At 41.1% G+C, this 18,177-nt stretch overlaps 2 protein-coding genes across 3 annotated transcripts; one reads left to right on the top strand and one right to left on the bottom strand.

Moving 5' to 3' along the window:
- Nucleotides 1-64: 64 nt before the first annotated feature.
- Nucleotides 65-11,563, bottom strand: hephl1b (hephaestin-like 1b). Of its 2 annotated transcripts, none has more exons than XM_058087962.1 (20): nt 11,264-11,563; nt 8,699-8,943; nt 7,844-8,056; nt 7,032-7,214; nt 6,708-6,962; nt 6,287-6,455; nt 6,038-6,177; nt 5,807-5,938; nt 5,534-5,739; nt 4,534-4,675; nt 4,252-4,464; nt 3,724-3,940; nt 3,507-3,646; nt 2,375-2,500; nt 2,207-2,313; nt 1,816-2,047; nt 1,462-1,601; nt 1,216-1,369; nt 1,111-1,131; nt 65-992 (listed from the first exon to the last, which is right to left on the bottom strand). In XM_058087962.1, the coding sequence occupies exons 1-20, from the start codon at nt 11,437-11,439 to the stop codon at nt 922-924; spliced, it is 3,282 nt and encodes a 1,093-aa protein (XP_057943945.1). In that variant the 5' UTR covers nt 11,440-11,563; the 3' UTR covers nt 65-921. The 2 variants fall into 2 exon arrangements, with proteins under 2 accessions (XP_057943945.1, XP_057943944.1); XM_058087961.1 differs by having other exon boundaries at nt 70-992; nt 4,534-4,678.
- A 1,127-nt stretch (nt 11,564-12,690) lies between these two features.
- On the top strand, nt 12,691-18,169 carry tmem135 (transmembrane protein 135). The gene is made up of 15 exons (XM_058087054.1): nt 12,691-12,874; nt 13,271-13,398; nt 14,165-14,257; nt 14,367-14,400; nt 14,570-14,635; nt 14,707-14,753; nt 14,837-14,878; nt 14,961-15,140; nt 15,327-15,396; nt 15,473-15,640; nt 15,711-15,774; nt 15,857-15,933; nt 16,578-16,676; nt 16,770-16,837; nt 16,964-18,169. The coding sequence occupies exons 1-15, from the start codon at nt 12,737-12,739 to the stop codon at nt 17,112-17,114; spliced, it is 1,425 nt and encodes a 474-aa protein (XP_057943037.1). The 5' UTR covers nt 12,691-12,736; the 3' UTR covers nt 17,115-18,169.
- The last annotated feature ends 8 nt before the right edge of the window (nt 18,170-18,177 follow it).

The following is an 18,177-nucleotide window of genomic DNA, read 5'->3' as shown; positions in this document are numbered from 1 at the left end:
TAATGTTCATCACATGTTTCATCACTTAATCCAACTGCATGAATGAACAGAGTTTAATTACAAAAACAAGATTTATGAAACACATATTTTTTTTACTATCATGTGACATCCTTGTACAGTAGTTTGGTGACTTCTGATCATTTTCAAGATTTTCCTTTTTTTAAATGAGGATCAGTCATTTCAGTTAAATATATCATATAGCAGGCTGCATGGCGGACAAGCGGTTAGTGTGCAGGCCTCACAGCTAGGACACCTGAGTTCAATTCCACCCCATCTTGCATTGCAGGCGTAGGTTTTCCCCGGGTACTCCGGTTTTCTCCCACATTCCAAAAACACACTAGGTTAATTGGCGACCCCATAGATATGAATGTGAGTGTGAATGGTTGATTCCTAGCTGTGTGGCCTGTACGCTAACCACTTGCCCGCCGTGCAGCCCGAAAGACTTTTCAATTATTAAATTACATGATGTCTTTTCATAACATGAACCAATTTTGTCAAGTATAATATAGAATGACATACACTGCAGTTATATACATACAGTGTATAGAATTTCTACATGTGCAGTACTGTGAGCAAAAAGCAGGCCTTATAAAACAGAAAATGAGCTCCACCTTGTGGAGGTACGTATATCTTATGCAAGCAGCTTTATTTTACAGTACATTCAAATATTTGGTGCAGCAGCGCTGTGCGAAACCAGCCAAGTAAATGACGCTAAATGTAGTGCAACATAATACAAAACCAAAAGCATTCACATTCGGGGTGTAGCATAGAAAAGTTTCTATAGTAGTTACATACATTTGAAGTCCAGCCACGATTGTACAATCTTTTATATATTGTGATGCAACGCAAGAAAACATTTATTCATATATTTGCCCCCGTCTTTTTTTTTTTCCAGTGTAGTTTGACGGTCCCCGGAGTCCATCAGTGTACAGCCAAAAGTCCAAATGTGAGGAAGAGCAGCAGCATCCTTATGGAGCCTTCAGTAGCTGGTGCTGTGGTATGGAAGACAAATGACAGCAATTACAGGAACAACAGTTGAATAACTTTTGTTAACTGTGCTTTTACTTTGCTACAGTAATGAGTGTATATATAAGATCGATCAAATCCTACCATGTGCAGAGATCTTTGGATCTGAAAAGGAGCCAAATGTTCATCAGTGAGCGAAATCTGTCTGTGGTATGTGCTAACTCTCACGGAATGTACACACTGACGCACCTTTGATGGTAAAAGTGGTCTCCATGCCTGCATGGATATGGTCGGTCACGTGACAGTGCAGCAGCCACGTTCCTGGATTTCCAGCCACCATCTCCACTGTTTGAAAAGTCCCCGGAAAGAGGTCAAAGACGTCGGCGCGGTGCACGCGGTCAGTCTGTCACAAACAAAACAGCTAATCTTACTGACAACATAAACAAACAAAAGCCGATTTACACAACTTTTTTTTTTTGCGTGTATGTCACTCACCTTGTAGGTAAAAGTCTCTGCGTGGAAGTGTACAGTGTGAATGTCCACTTCGTTGCCCATCCCCAGTAAGTACCAGTCCACCTTTTGGCCCTGGGTCATCTCCAGTCCATGTAGGTTACCATATAATTTACCATTGATCCCTGCAACGTATAGAAACACATATATACTGGGTAATATGAGTGTAAACGTGACTATAGGGGTGTTATTTCATCTCAAAAGCAATCTAATAATGTTAAAATTGTACATGAATAGGTTTTCTATGCTGTAACTATAAAAATATTCAATTTATTAATATTGAATTATACTTTACGGTCAGGTCCGGAAACAATGAACCATCTTCTCTCCATGTCTCACCGTGCATCTTGTTGCTCTCCTCAAAGTCTTCATCCGGTATGAAGTTGTCAGGGTTCTCCCCGATGTATTTTTTTATGTTCTCCTTCAGGTAGTGAGACTGGTTTTCATCATGCACCATAAAAAGCAGAGCGAACTCCTTCTCAACGTCGACCCTCTGTCGGTTGGGCCCCTCGCCCCTCAGAGTCCCACGCCTGCAGACCACCAGCGGGCCCAGAAGACCGCTGTACACATCCTGAAGATACACAAGCAATTAATTTGGCACTATATCCCAATTTTTTGTTCGTATACTGTATTTCAAATCCTGTGTGACAGGTAATTGAACAATTACCACCGTTATGACACATTATAAACAGTGTGCTTCCATGTATTACTGTATGTAGGCAGCGTCTACCCTGATGAAATCAATGTCTGAGTAGTAGGCATAGGAAATGCAGTTTGGGTCCGACTCCCCTGGTCCAGAGCTTTCAGGTACATCCCACTGCACCATCGTCACATAGCCTGTTAGCACAAACACTCAAAGTCTTATATGTTCTACGTTAAGTTTAACTTGCATTCTTACCAGGGTCCACAGCAATTGAAGCGCCACTGGCTTTAACACCATGTGCAGAAATGGCATATGGATAGCTGGCTTTGTTCTTAAATGTGATTATGATCTGCTCTCCCACCTCCGCCTTGATGACTGGACCTGCATGTGGGAAAAAATGTCAAACTTGCCTATTAAAACAGTAAAAATGGCACCCGAGGGGCTTAGCACATACATACATTATTTCAGCAAAGTATGTCTTCTCAAAATACAACAATGTTGACATGAAACATGGATATGCTTTAGTTGTTGGTGTACAGCTTGCATGGCAGTTTAGATTTACTCTCCACTGAGAATGAGTGGATACACACATCCACTAGTGCCAAAATAGCTGGCAACACAAGTGAGCACCAAGATAATTATGTCTTGACTGCATGAGTTCTGATGGTACAGGGGAGCTGCGGTACTGTGACACATGAAAGCAAAGCACGATTCCATCCCTTAACTGGGCTGCTTGGCAGTTTCAATCGTGATAAGGAGTCCAAACGCACATCCAAAATGATCCACCAGTGATAGAGGAGTGGAAGAAGAATCCATTATCGTTGACTATGATTATCTGTGCAGTTATGGTGAATTCCACACCCAAGATGATAAGGCAGTGCTAGATAACAATTGTACTCACAATAAATATTCACACTTTGAACATGATTTAAGGCCTCACGGTGGAAGAGTGGTTAGCATGTTGGCCACACAGATCCAGGTGATCTGGGGTCGAATTTCCGCTTGGGCATCTCTGTGTGGAGTTTGCATGTTTTCCCACGTGCATGGGTGGGTTTCCTCCCACATTCCAAAAACATGCATGTTAGGTTAACTGGCCATAGGTATGAATGATTGTTTGTCTATATGTGGCCTGTGATTGGCTGGTAACCAGTCCAGAGTGTACCCCATATCTCGCCCGAAGTCAGCTGGGATAGGCTCGAGCACCCCCGCAACCCTAGTGAGGATAAGCGGCATAGAAATTATTGTGAGACATCATCACTTGTATTGTCAGCTGTTTCGACAATCATAGCTATTTTTAAGATAGTACTGCCTTCCAAGCTGTACACTGATTATTCTAAATCACATAATCATAGTTTTGACCTATGAGCAGTTCACACTTAATAATTACCCAAAATTCCCAAGTGCTGTTGGCTGCCATTCCTTCTCTTCTGAAGTCTGAAGGTGTCATCAGAGTATTCTCGATACACTGCCTTCGTGTAGCGGGATCCAATTTTGTTCTGTCCTTTCTCCACAAATATATTGCCTGGACTTGAAAAAAAATTATAGCTTTTCTCTCTATTTACAACAAACTATCAATTTTCTCCCAAATCCCAGGCCCCGCATACCTGTCCTCTAATGTGCTGCCATGTTTCTCCAGCTCCCACTCCCTGTCAGGTGAGTAGTCCCACTCTATTTCTTCAGCGGCGATAAAATACTCAACAGTTTTAGTAGGCGCTGTATGCGTGCTCTTCACTTGGCGACCTGGGCAGGACGTCACCCTGTACTGTTGCCTCATTCCGGCTGAGAAGTGGTCTGTTACCCTGCAGCTCACCTCGTAAGTGTCTGTCAGAATAGAGAGAAGAAGAAGATGTCTGGGTTCTGTGTAGAAAACTGCTCAGTTGACTCTAACTTATAGCTATACATAAAATGTCTAAGGCAATTTCTAGTGAATAGCATCTCTTTTAACTGTGCTAGGATGATTCCATTGAATCTGTAAAATACAGATTTAAATAAATATAGGATAAAATACCTTCCATACTTGAAATGTCAAACCATTTCCTTCCTTCAACAGGAATGTTGATAACATATCTGCATGTCAAACATAGTGACCCCTCACAAAACAGGATGTGTTGTCCACATGTAACATGACTGACCAGGAGTGTTTGGCTCCATTTCCACAGTAGCAGTGGTGTGAGGGAAGAGGCTGATGGTGTCACGTGTGGTGCCTTGCTTTTTAAAGGTGTTCCCTTTGAAGTAAACACTGTGCATGTCCACCTCAGTTCCGAGACCAAATGTGTACCACATGACTTTATCTCCAGCACACATATCCAATCCTGGAAGGTTCCCGTACATGTAACCATTTACGGCTGTGGAGATAAAAATGACATCTCTCATAAGTAAGTATGAACATCAAAGGAGTTCAGTAAATTTCATACCATGCATCTTATTGCTCTCTTGGAAGTCTTCATCGAACATATTTGTGTCCTTGCTGCCAAACATCACAATGTTCTTCTCAAAATACCAGCTGAGGTTTTCATCCATGACAGAAAACAGAAGAAAGAACTCCTTGTCCACACCCTTCTGTCAATGAAGTGCAAACATTGACAATAATTTTTTTTGGCTTTTTAATGCATGACACTATGTAGGTAGGGGAAAGAGGAAGGAATGATAAATATAATAAAATAAATTAATAAATAAAAAAAATAAAAGAATAAAGGAAGTGGAAGTAAAAAACACTGTAGTTGGGATAGCAGTGACAATTGGGAAGTAGTAAGACTCAAGTGTGATTATTTAATTTGAGGTATTTTAAAGAATATTTTTCTTTTTTTCTCTCACATACTTTTATTTTTCAATCTCACTGAAACAATACCATAAAATTTGTGTTTTTTTTATATCCATGGTAGCTTGTGATGACTGGTGTGGTGACCGTTTAGTTGGACTGGTTTCTTTCTTTCTTTTGTACTGGACAATGTACGATACGATGACTAGTAATGAACCGGTTGCTCTTGGCATGTAGTTGGATGCCTCAAGCTGGGTGAGGGTGGTTGGATGTGGGGTTTTCATTCTGGTAGACAAGGAATAATATATGTTTTGTTGGGATGAGGTTGGAATCTGGGTGGTTGGGGGGGTGGGACTAGATAAGTCTTGACTTCTTCCCACTACCTTTCGAACATGTGTACGTTTATATATAATAGGTATTTTTCTTTTGTATTGATTTTGGTTGGTTTGTTGTGCTTTGGATGTTTTTCATGTTCGAAATAAAGAAGAAAAAAAATTTGAAGGACCTGCTGCAAAAACCTAGTGCCCAAAATCCTTATATGACTTTATATGGCTTCATTACATTGTGCAGATGTACCTGATGTTACCATGTCATAATATTTAAAGAGAAAACTACTACATTTTCCCATGAGAGAGCATTATTTCACAATAAGTAACCTGAGTTCCGTTATCTCCCAGCGTTCCTTTGGCACACACAAGCAGAGGTCCAATTAATCCCGAGTTGGTGTCCTCCACAGGCTCCGTTGCAGAGTAGTACAAGTAAGGGATACATGGAGAATCTGAGGACGACGGACCTTCCAGGACCTGCCAGGTGTAGGTAAAGGTTTTCCCCGGAGCGACGGAGGCTCCAGGTTTATCAACACCTTATGCACGGAAAGAACTGCAGTTGTAACACCAGGTAAGCACATTGTTGCTTTTTATGGTTCTCACCATCGTCATAGTTGCTTCCCTGGAAGCGTTTTTCATAGTGAAGGCCATGAGGCTGAATACTATAGTTTCCGGGAGCGTTGTTCTTGAAAATCACTCTGACGGTGTCTCCCTCCTCCGCTCTCAGGATCGGACCTGAAGACATACAGGACATACACAGACGGGTGTGAGTAGAAGACAAAATGGGGAAAAATGTCAATTGAATTTAAACTTTACGGAACTGATACGCCTCACCTAAGATTCCCAGGTGGATAGAATCTGACTGCCGTGTTTTTTGAGTCCTGAAAGTATCATCAGTGTACTCTCTGTATAACACCTTCAAATAACGACCACCAATCCGACCGCCATCTTGACCAAAAAATGTCTCTGATGGACTGGAAACGGGGAATGAAGGAAAAAGTGGATGCGGTGTAATTAGTTTGCATTTTGAAAGGTATCTTATACTGGGTTAATGAGTTGTCCTCTCCTATATGGGAAACATACCTGTCAGGCGCAGTCAGGGAAACATTTCGGATAAGATCTCGTTGTGAAGGAGCATAGTCCCACAGCACTTCCTCTGCTGCCACGTAGTAATTCCTGACAACACCGCTCACTGCTGTGGAGCTGACGTCATTGCTGCAGGAATTCACTTGATAAAAGGCCTGCATCCCGGCTGCAAGGAAAGGACACAAACATCTTTTGATTTATTGCGTTGCTACAAAAAAAACAATTCAGTTTTCTTAATTTCACAGATAATATAAAATGAACTTATGGAAAAGTAGGTATGATACAAGAAAATGGTGACTGTCTCAATCACTTCCCGGTTGGAGGGACTTTGAACAGACTTTCAAGATAAATAGCAAGTCTCTACGTGTTTACAGTACAGGCTCAGATGTGGAGAGGAGTTAAAAGTCAGGTACCCTACCCTGTAGGTGGTCATTAACTTGGCATGTCACCAGCCACTTGCCCCTCGCAGTCGGGACCATCTCAGCTGTAGCAAAAGTGGCCGGAAAAAGGCTGAGGACATCTGTTCGATGGCCGCGGTCCAGTAAGGTATTCCCATGGAAAAAGGCTGAGTGAATATCCACCTCGTTACCCATGCCAAACAAATGCCAAGCCACTGCACTGTTCTGGCATAGCTCAACTCCGGGCAGGTTACCAAACATGTAGCCATTGATGGCTATCACACAGGGGAGGACAAGCACAGGTTAGAAGGAAGCAGGAGTTGAAAACGATCTTCCGTGTTTACCATGCATCAAGTTTGACTCCTCAAAATCTTCATCCTCGATAACCGAGGGTAGATCCGTGTAGGTCTTAATGTTATCCTCAAGGTACCAGCTCAGGTTCTCATCCACTATGTTAAACATCAGGAAGACATCCTGGTTCACGTCGTTGCGAGCTGTGTCCCCTTCACTAACATCATTCAGGATTCCTGCAGAGTGAAAGATGAGACATGACCATGTTGAAGCCATATTTAGGAACACTTTTTGGAAAAATAGACAATATCGGACATCCCTAGTCACAGGTGTGGGTTATTGTACAGGTGTACCTTAGGTTGGCCACAATAAAAGGCCACTCCAAAATGTGTACTTTAACTGTTTAGGGGGGCTGCACAGCGGACGAGTGGTTAGCACACAGGCCTCACAACTCACAGCCGAGTTCAATTCCACCTTCGGCCATCTCTATGTGGCGTTTGCATGTTCTTCCCGTGAATGCGTGGGTTTTCTCCGGGTACTCCGGTTTCCTCCCACATTCCAAAAACATGCTAGGTTAATTGGCAAATTGTCCATAGGTATGAATGTGAGCGTGAATGGTTGTCTACATATGCCTTGTGATTGGCTGGTGACCAGTCCAAGGTGTACCCCGCCTCTTGACCGAAGACAGCTGGGATAGGCTCCAGCGCCCCCGCGACCGTTGTGAGGATAAGCAGTAGAAAATGAATGAATGAACTGTATTAGGGATGGCGCGGTGGGGTCCAAAAACCAGTCAGTATCTGCTGTGTCCACCATTTTCCTCAAATACCATATACCGCATGTAAGTCATAACATACGGTCCATATACCTTTCTTACACGTAAGCAAGGCCCCTATAAGTCCTGAGGCAATGTCCCTGGGGGCGTCCAAGTGAGAGTGGTAGACCCAAGTCAAACAGTTGGGGTCATCATCAGTGGGGGCAAATTCAGGTCTGACCTCCCACTGGTATGTGTAGCTGCCCCCTGGTGGTACGGAGTCATCCTGCTTTAGCTTACCAGATGTCCCGTCTGGATAAAGCGCTCCTGTGAGGCAGAAGAATATATTTAAATTAAAAGTGGGTTTACTGAACATATTATTAGGAGTAAAAAAAAATAAAAATAAACATGCATTGTATTGAAATTAATGTATGTGTAATGTATACTACATTTTTTATGATAAAATAAAAGTTGGAAAGTTCTAGGTAGGCAGTATTTTTCTGAATTTGCTGCTTTTATTAGAACTTAGTGTCCTCCCACATCCTCAAATTCCTTCCTCTCCTGACCAAAAATGTATCTGTTGCAGCAATACAAAGGAACGCAACATCAAAATCTCAATCCACTGATAAGGTTTGGTACTACACTGCTATTCTTCCTTTTTCTTATCCAGGAAAACACATTCTTAGTTAGCAACATTCCAAAGACAAGGCTCTTCTCCCACTGAGTGGGGGATGGGGGGCCTGTTACATAACAAAAGGCTTCAAAATCCTTTCAGAGATACACTACATCCCATTCAAATAATTCAATTCAGGTGTTCCAATAGCTGTACAGGTAAAAGCACATTTACCATTTAGATTAAGAATGAGATGAAACTTAAGTTCATATGTGTGTAAAGGCAGGTACTTTTCATATGTACTTTTGTCAATCTAATGTACCTTCCAGTAAGAATTCCAATAACTGAACAGTTACCCTCCATGTTCTTCTTATAAAAAACTCCATGGGGATGCATCGAGTAGTTCCTGGATGCAAGGTTTTTCAGGTGGACCACGATAACTTCGCCAACCTCTGCTCGCAGTATCGGCCCCAGAAAGCCCAACCAGGGTGGTCGGCTGGCTTGTGTTTTGTATGTGGCATCTGTGTATTGTCGGAACATGGCCTTTTTGTATTCTCTGCCGATGCGCTGGGGTCCTCTCTGTAGAAATATTGACGCATGCCTGCAATGGATCAAATAAAAAAATAAAATAAGAAGATCATTTTACATTTGGAGAATAATTGTTTGGTTTCATTCAGTGTAATTATGCCTGTTATGATAAATCGAACAATTAAAAAAAATCAAGTCAGTCCACACAGGATGGAGAGTTCACTCCAGTTAATTTCATGTTGGTAGTTGGACATTCGGCTCTGTAGCAACATCAGTAGTTTCCCCTCACTGTGCCAGGACTGCTCGCTCATGGTGCGATGAGCATATTTCCCCAGCGGACCGCTCATTCACACAAAGGTGGTAATAAAAATAGCTTTTTTGAAGTACATGAGGACATATACATTTGTATAAATCCAATTAATAACTGCTTTGGCCACAATAGAAAAGAAACAAAGCTATTACAATTACACCTGCAATTTTATTTGACATAAATACTCTCGAGAAATTAAAGTTTATTGCTTTTGATATGATGTACTTGCATTTTTATGCTAAATAAATAACAAAAAAATGGTCTTAATAAATGTTGTCAATTACAATAATTTGTTGGACAATTATCATCCAGCAAAAGTTGTTATTGTGACAGGACTAAATGTGATTAATCGATGAATTGAGTCTTGAAGCGATTAAAGAAAAGACGTGATTGCAGCTAAAGAAAGAAGTCCATGACGTCAAATATGGGAAGTGTGATTGTGTAACTGTGATTGAGCACCAGTCAAAAGTTTGACTGCTAGTGTATATGAGTATGTGTGTTTATGTATTATCTAAGTTTTGTATGAGTGTAAGTGCAATTAGTCATCAGGATCTATTGAAAAATGTCTGCATTGAATAACACATGTGAAGTCAGAGTTGTTTGCCATCAATATGATTAAATTCAAAGGTTGTGATCCATCTTCATTTGTTGTCAGTCACACACTATGGCTCGACAAGAGGAAATGAGTCACAAAGCTTTCCTACTAGACTGGCAAAAGAACTGATAATGTTGCCCAGAGGTCAACAAGATGCTTGCAACACTGTATCCAAAAATATGTTGAGAGACCAAAGCATATTTGGGTTAAAATAGCTTATGGGGATACAACTGAAGTCCAGTGGTGCAGTTGTCGCTGGCTTCTGCACAAAAAGACCCCGCCCATCCATAAAAACCTCACCTTTAATAATGCTTTGCCCCTAATGGATACCTCCTGCTCTCTGCAGTTGAGTAAAATAAACACCGTGACCACTGTATAAGGAAATGCATTTGTGCAAATCCAATAAAGGCCTCTCCTTTAACAAATGCTTTGCCCTAGATACCCACCTGGTACTCTCTGTAGTTGACACTTAGTGACTACATGAGGACATGCATTTGTATAAAATCAATTCATAACCACAATAGATGCCTGGTATTCTCTGAGGTTGGGTAAATTAAATGCCCCCATCCACTTGGTGGAGACATGCATTTAGTAAACAGTAAACACCTTACCCTAATTGTCACTTGACACTAATTGAATGCCCAAGGCCGCAAAAGCAGTAAATGCCTTACCTATTAGCAGTCCAGCACCCTTTGTAGTTAAGTAAACAAACACCCTCAGCCATTATATGAGGAAGTCCATTTGTGCAAAGACAGTAATTACCTTCCCCTTAATAGGCAGCTTGTATTATTTGTGGCTAAGTATATAGTAAATGCCATCGGCCTTTATATGAGAAAATGCATTTGTACAAAGTCAGGGTATGCTTCCATTTGACTTTCCCCAAATAATCTTCAGCTCAATAACAATCAGCCATTGTATGTATGAGGAAATGCATTTGCACCAAGACAGTCAACACTTTACCCAGACAAGTGCCTGACTCCCTCTGTGGTTAAGTAAACACACTTGGACAAAGCTTTATAAAAGTAAACGCTTTAGCCATCTTGTATTCTTTGCAGTTAAATAAATGAATGCTCTTGGCAGGAAATGTATTTGTAGGAAAACAGTAATGTTTCCCCCAATAAACATATTGTCCCAAGTAGTCACCTTGTACTCTCCGAAGAGGAGTAAATGAATGCCCTTTGCTGCTATATGAGGAAATGTGTTATATTGCTGCAAGTGTGAGTGTTTTATTATAGTCAATGTTACAGAAATGAGTGGGTAAAGAGTTCAGGCAGTGACAAACAGATTCGGAGTCACTCCTGTCCCATTTAAGAGTATGCATCCTCAGGCTATATACAACAAAAGACCTCCACTTGGGACCTGATTCTAAGAGAAAACAAATAGTTTACTAGTTAGAGTACTAAACTAATACAACTAACTAATAACAACTTCATGCTCGAATAGCCTGTACATATTTCTGGATCTTCGTTCATTCTGACGTTTACTTACTCATCATTTGCGATGTCCACGTTGTTGAGCAGGTTTTTTCCACTTGGAGCATAATTCCACACGTCCTCGATGATTGCCACATAATAAACCCTTTCTCGGCCCCACTGACCCTCCACGGACAAGCTGAAGACAAACAACAAACAAGCCAGCATCAGGACACTACACATCCCCGCCATGGTCACACGGCTGCCTGAGGGAGGGGATGGGAGACCCCAAAGAAAGAAAGAACTCCACGGACCGCTGCTGTAGAAGAGCGCACACCGCACTGTGTGAGCAACAGGTCACTAGAATACGCGCAAAAGGAAGACAGTCAGCCCATTGAAACAGGAAAGCAGAGACCGCCTCCCTGGAATCATGCTTTCAAAAACACCCAATTTTCTCGCGATAAATATGGCAATTTTGAGATTATGACACGACTGGGAAATCAAAAGTAATTGAGCCAATTACAGTACATGGAAGTGCACTGTCATGAGTTATCTTATTTCCACTTGTGATGATGATGAATAAGCCCAATCAACTTTTCCTTCATATTTATTATTTTGTATGAATCAATGTACAAAACTACAACCATAATAATATATATATATATTGCTAAATTAGTACAGTTATTGCATGGGATCACATTAACTAGGTGTATAATATAATATCGTGGCCAATGGTGCAACACGTAATGCTGACACCTGCTGGCCACATGTATGCATTGAAATTGCTGTAGTCCGACTGATTGGAGTCGTTATACATAAACGGCTCATAGTAGATTAGATGTAATTGTCCTGTGTTTATGTGAATATGGTCTAGTCATCGATTTTTGTTTCTTGGCATCACTACGACACCCACTTCACATCCTGAGAGAATGCAATTTTTGTATCCCTTTTTCAATTACAAGTGCACCTCATAAGAATTACTGGCTACTCTGGATTAGTTCAGTTTAGTGTCATACTTTGTGTTCTCCGTTTTATTGTAGCATTTGCAAATGTGACTGCATTTTCTTACCTGTATTACCTGTAATGTAATGTCTTCACTTGACGTCACTCAAAAGCTGCAGAGCATCGTGAGCGAGGACGTAGCTGCGGGCTCGACCCACTTCATTTCAAGGAGAAGGAGATTCAGGAAGACTGCTAAAAACGAATGGAACAGAATATAGTACGAGATGTAGCAGAAGGTCCGCCATGATGGTCAGCATAAAGTGTACAATGTATTCGCTAGCTCTGAGCTGAGTATAAAATAAAATTAGCTGCTGTGCGTGCACTTTGATGAAAAGGCGGGATGTTATTTACTGAACACAATAAATGTAATAAGCAATGTATATGAGCAGCAGTATTACATGTTACAATGCGATGTCTCTGGATTCTGCTGACCATAATGGCAGCCAAACAAGCACAGGGCGTACTACGGAAGTACATATTGAATAGACAGTCCTTTTCAGGTCATGTGTCCTTGCTTCACTTGGCTGTCACTCAGCAGCAGACAGCCATGGCTGCCCTTAGCAAGCTAACGTACAACTGCTATGAAATCGGCCACACTTGGAGCCCGTCGTGTATGCAGTCCACGGCCGACATAACCAGAGGGGCGCTGGAAGTCTCCTTCAAAATATACGCCCCTCTTTACTTGGTAGGTTACGTTTTGACGTTTTGACCTAGAAGCTAATGCTAATTCTAGACTCGTTAGCCGAGTTGAACTAGTTGTGGGAATTGTTCTAAACTCTGGGTTCGTGGAGGTGTTCAGTAAATGTGATCAAATGTAGCTTCGTGTCTTAATTTGTGTGCTAAACTACACGCTGAGACAAGTTATGTTAATTAGAAGCAACCGTTGAAGTTTGCCTTACAAATCCAGTTTTAAGATGTCTACAGTGTCATTTGCATGTGTAAATAGTCTCTACCGTACAATTAGCCATGCACAGATTATGATCACAGCCAAGGGTTATATATACGTAGAGAAACCCTAAACATTTCTCGACTCAGGTCCAATCCATGGCTTTGTACTGACAGTCATCTCTTTCACCCACAGATAGCTGCTATTCTTAGGAGAAGGAAGAAGGATTACTACTTAAAAAGGCTTCTCCCTGAGATCTTACAGTCTACCTCTTTCCTCACGGCCAATGCAGCCCTCTACATATTCTTCTTCTGCGTTCTACGGTCAGTTTCATATGTGCCGCTTATCACCTGACGATTGCACATTTTTCTTGTCACTTTTGTTTCCTTATTCAAGAAAGAAATCTACAAAGTCATGCTGCACGGAGAGTTTATTAAATCACAAGTGTGACCACTTATGAATATCCAATAGATTTGTTGTAGTCCTGGAAATTGAGTTCATTCTCCCCTCTATTTACAACCACAACTTGTTGAAACTTCACAGTAGCTTTAACAAAATGAACAAATCGGCTTAAAACACGTCCCTGACAACAAACAAACAGCAATTGCAGGTGACGTGTGACGTAAGAAAATAATTGATGGGTTTCATGATTGTGAATATTCTCATCCATCCAGTTCATTGTATTCTAAGGGCATTTAATTCATCGCAACTGGACTGTTCAGCTTGTCTTAGAAGACATTTCACTTCTCCGGCTTCATTGGTTCATGTTCAAAGACCGCTGTCGGACACAGATATGACAGCTTTAGTCTGAGAGCTTGGTGCAATATCAAATCTTATATATCCTCTAAAAGAGGAGGCAAGTCCAGACAGGAATGGTTGGCTCTCTCGTGGTGTCAACGTGATGATTGTTGATGGTCATGGACCCACCTGAAACAAGGTGGCTGTGCCTTGTTTATTTGTTAGAGCTCATGAATCCTGCTAGTAAGAAAACCTGAACAGTCCAGTCTTTCATGCAAATATCGGGTCTATGAGTATAAGTCATGTTTTTGCAAAAATGTGATGTTCCAATTGAATGTATTTCCATTGAAGGAAACTACTGGGAGGGTTTTATTCATGGTCTATTGGGTTTGGCTCAGCATTGCCCGCCTCCTATATTGCCATCCTCCTGGAGCGTAAGAGCAGGTGAGATTTCTGCTTCTTTTCTTAATACTGTTACCACAATATCACACCCTCCTTTGCAGTGGTAATTGTCTATGTCTTAATCTGTCTTGACATATTCCCCTTTGTGCAGGAGAGGACTTCTCACAATATACATGACAAACCTTGTAAGTGCTGTGGCTGTTCACAAAACAATGCTTTCATACACAACTGCAGGGAGTGCCAGGTCTTTTATCTGTACAAATGCTTGTGAATGTAACTGCACCATTCTTCTGTATTTGTGCATGATTTCATTTTGTAGTTCTGCTAAATATGGTGTCACTGGTCTGTTGGCAGGCCACCGAGACCCTGTTCCGCATGGCAGTGACACGAGGCATCATTAAACCTATCAAACATGGCGAGGTAAGATAATTTGTTGCCTCAGCATGTTTCCCGACATTCTTCCACCTGCTTTCCCCTTTTGTTCCCTTTAGGTGCTCCTGTTCTGTATAACGGCATCGCTCTACATGTTCCTCTTCAGGTGGGCTCGTCCTCGTGATTGTACGAAATGTCTTCAGATAGATCAAGATGGTTATTGAAGTGACATGTTGTGTCATCCTGCAGGAGTAAAGATGGTCTTAAAGGCTTTGCATTCTCGGCACTGAAGTAAGTGACTCTGCTTCTGGTTTGTTACAGGCTCTACCAGACTCGGCTACATATATATGACATGCTTTTTCTTCTGCTGTAGGTTCATCATCGGCAAAGAAGAGATCCCATCTCACTCTGTTACAGCTGAGCCTGTTGGCACAAGGCCTCGAGAGGGGCAAGCCACAGCAGAGTTGGGCGCTTCACATGGATCAGTGACGCGGCATGAGTCAAGGAGGAGCAAATCTTTGTTGGCCTACACTAAGGGACTGCTGGAGTCAATGTGAGGGTACACGAACACAATTGCACTCAATGGCATGTGCAGAAAGACCTTTAAAAAAAATAACAATTTCTTCACTATGTGCAGTAATTACATGTGACTGCGCTTTTTAATCCATTTGTAATGGAAAACATTGTAGGTTTTGTATTTAATTTATGCATTTATTTATATTTTTCTGTAATAATACAGATGCAAAAGGGGTCCAAGGCACAGATGTTGTAAACATCATCAGGACAACTGCATTTCCTACTGCATTAAAGTAAGTCACCAAACTCACTTATTTTTCACATGACGACATATTGTATTATATTTCCTGCTCATTTATTCTTGCTCAGGGTTTTGTGAGGATGTTCAGCATTGGCTACTTGATTCAGTGTTGCCTTAAAGTGCCGTCAGCGTTCCGGCAACTCTTCTCGAAACCCTCAAGACTCCCGTCCCTCTTCTACAACAAAGACAACTTCCAGCTGGGCGCCTTTTTGGGCTCTTTTGTCAGCATCTACAAGGTATTTGGATTAATTTATTTTTGCTGTAGTACGTTCCAGGGTAAGATGTGTGTCTTTTCTTTTCACACAGGGAACAAGCTGCTTGCTTCGCTGGTTGCGGGATATCGACGATGAGCTGCACGCTCTGGTTGCTGGTAAATTGACGCCGAGGACAGAGTCGCATTACAAAAACTGTGTCCTGATTTTATCATAGCTAGTGTTTTTCTTCTTTGCTAGGCTCCCTTGCCGGCTTATCCATGTTTTTCTACAAGAGCACGTCAATATCCATGTATCTCTTCTCTAAGTTGGTGGAGGTAAAGGAAATCTTTCAATTTATTTTTTTTGCAACATTTACTTGTACATACACTTAGTTTACTCTCTTTTTGTGCTCAGATCGTACACCACATCGCATTTAGTCCCAGCCATTTTTCACAAGACATCCCTTTCAGTACCGACCATTTTTGATGATTTTGACAGATTTTTAAGGCATGCAGAAAAGAAAGATTAAACTCTCATCTTTTACCATGCATTTGCATGCGTGTACATGCGTCCAAATTTCCCTTCAATGCATAACCTCCTGCACGCTACACCCCTAATGCTTTTCACTTTCCACTTCCTGTTTGTTGTGGAGCCTTTACTATAGGGCAAAGCACTTTTTTACTAAACACTAGACATGAGCGCCTCTATTATGCAGTTGTGTCATCACCTTTTTTTGGCCTCCAAAAGACACATAAATACGTCTTTGGGATCGGACGAGGTTTGAATAAAAAACCCAACTAAACAAATATGTCTTTGGTAGTTCTGCTTACAGTGTGCAGTGGGAAAAGCTTGTACATGTTCCAATGACATTCATGTTGTTAACATGCCACATCACTCTACATTTGTGTGTTTGTCTTCAGCTTATCTGTTGTGTCGAGTTTATTATTAACGGCATGAGTGATACATTTTCTCTCCTCAGACCTTGTACTTCAAGGGCATCGAGGCAGGCCACTTCCCTTACTTTCCACAAGCGGACACAGTCCTCTACGCCATCTCAACTGCCATCTGTTTTCAAGCTGTGAGTCAAAAACAAGAAAACAGACCCATATGTGATAATATAAATATCTAATATGTGATACATGAGGCTATAACGTACTCATTATTTCAATAGGCTGTTATGGAGGTCCAGAACCTACGACCTACATACTGGAAGTTTCTTCTGCGTCTCACTAAGGGCAGGTCAGACCGATTTGTTCATTGATTCACTGCTTTACACTGAGCAGTAAATGCTGAACATACAAGATTGCTAAAGCTGCTGTGCAATTGTGTTCTTACAAATATAACTTTCTGTTTTGTGCTCTGCAGGTTTGCTCTGATGAACCGGCAGCTGTTGGATGTTTTCGGCACCCAGGCCTCCAGGGACTTTCAGGGTTTTGTGCCCAAACTGGACCCGCGTTACGTCACAGTGCACAGCCAAACGACACTTCCACAAGGGGGTGACACCCAGCTTTTATGATGTGGGATAAAATGATGATCTTTAGTTAAGAGATGTTTTATTTGGAGGTTATCTAAACTGAGAGGTGTAATGCCTATGACGGCCTTCTGCTACTCTGAGCAACTGAAAATCTGCAGCGACCTTCATGCATTTGTCGATTGTGTGTAGCCTTTTGTTTGTTTTTGCAAGGTACAGATGATATCACCAAATGACTTTACCTACCTTGTAGCATTCCAACACATCTTTCTTTCTCAGGTTTCCAATAACACTACATTTACTTATTTTAGATGTGTGTTTTGACTGTGAAACTAATGTGGTGAAGTTACAATAATGTTTTAGATCCTCAACTATCCACAGGTTGACAACACGTTGATGGTGTACAACGGGTTTGGGTTGATTACATTCATTGGTTAAGTTTCAAATGCATTGGTTTAGTTTCAATGGGCACAATTTCACTGCAAAGCCACTGAAATTGTATTTGGAAGTTTTTTAACATGTGAACTGTATGCCAGAGAATATAGAATAGACCTTAATATTTGAGGCACGGTTGAATTAGTAGTTCTGATAATCATAGTAATTCTGTTTCACAAAACAGTAACAGAAGAATTAAAAGTTGATTTTAACAGTAAGATCAAACACAAATTTCAACATGTCCAAGTGCAGGCATTGTCTGAGTTCACAGCACAGTTAAATGTTTGTATCACATCTTTACCGTCTGTCATGCTTGTTGAAAGTCAGTTTACAGCAATTGAAGATTTTACACAATAACACATTTACAACTTAAATAAAGTTAACAGCTTGTGCCAAAAATCATTTTAACATATCCTTTATGTTTTATTTTCAGTGGACCATAATTGGTCATGCTTGTTCAGAGTTGATTTTTGATCATTTTCATCCGGCACTCCAAACACAGCTTTGGACACACATGACCTTAGAGAATTCACTATAGACAGAAATGCTTTAAATATATATGTATTAACCAAATCTATGTTACATATTATCACACTAATGCGATTTCCTGAAAATGTATTTGATTTATGTTGACGTATTAAAATATTTTTGACTAATATAAAATATCCTGGTT

Source organism: Doryrhamphus excisus, chromosome 11 (genome assembly GCF_030265055.1).
Source record: "Doryrhamphus excisus isolate RoL2022-K1 chromosome 11, RoL_Dexc_1.0, whole genome shotgun sequence".
NCBI lineage: Eukaryota > Metazoa > Chordata > Actinopteri > Syngnathiformes > Syngnathidae > Doryrhamphus > Doryrhamphus excisus.
This window is presented reverse-complemented; position numbering and strand designations above follow the sequence as displayed.

Excerpts from the sequence above, each read along its gene's own strand:
- hephl1b (XM_058087961.1), bottom strand. The coding sequence starts at position 11,439 with ATGGCGGGGATGTGTAGTGTCCTGATGCTGGCTTGTTTGTTGTTTGTC. Across the intron at positions 6,456-6,707 it reads AGTTAATGACCACCTACAGG|CCGGGATGCAGGCCTTTTAT; the intron begins GTAGGGTACCTG and ends CTTTCCTTGCAG. Across the intron at positions 1,132-1,215 it reads GACCACTTTTACCATCAAAG|ATCCAAAGATCTCTGCACAT; the intron begins GTGCGTCAGTGT and ends GCTCCTTTTCAG.
- tmem135 (XM_058087054.1), top strand. The coding sequence starts at position 12,737 with ATGGCTGCCCTTAGCAAGCTAACGTACAACTGCTATGAAATCGGCCAC. Across the intron at positions 14,258-14,366 it reads CTCCTGGAGCGTAAGAGCAG|GAGAGGACTTCTCACAATAT; the intron begins GTGAGATTTCTG and ends CCCTTTGTGCAG. Across the intron at positions 15,934-16,577 it reads TCTTCTCTAAGTTGGTGGAG|ACCTTGTACTTCAAGGGCAT; the intron begins GTAAAGGAAATC and ends TTCTCTCCTCAG.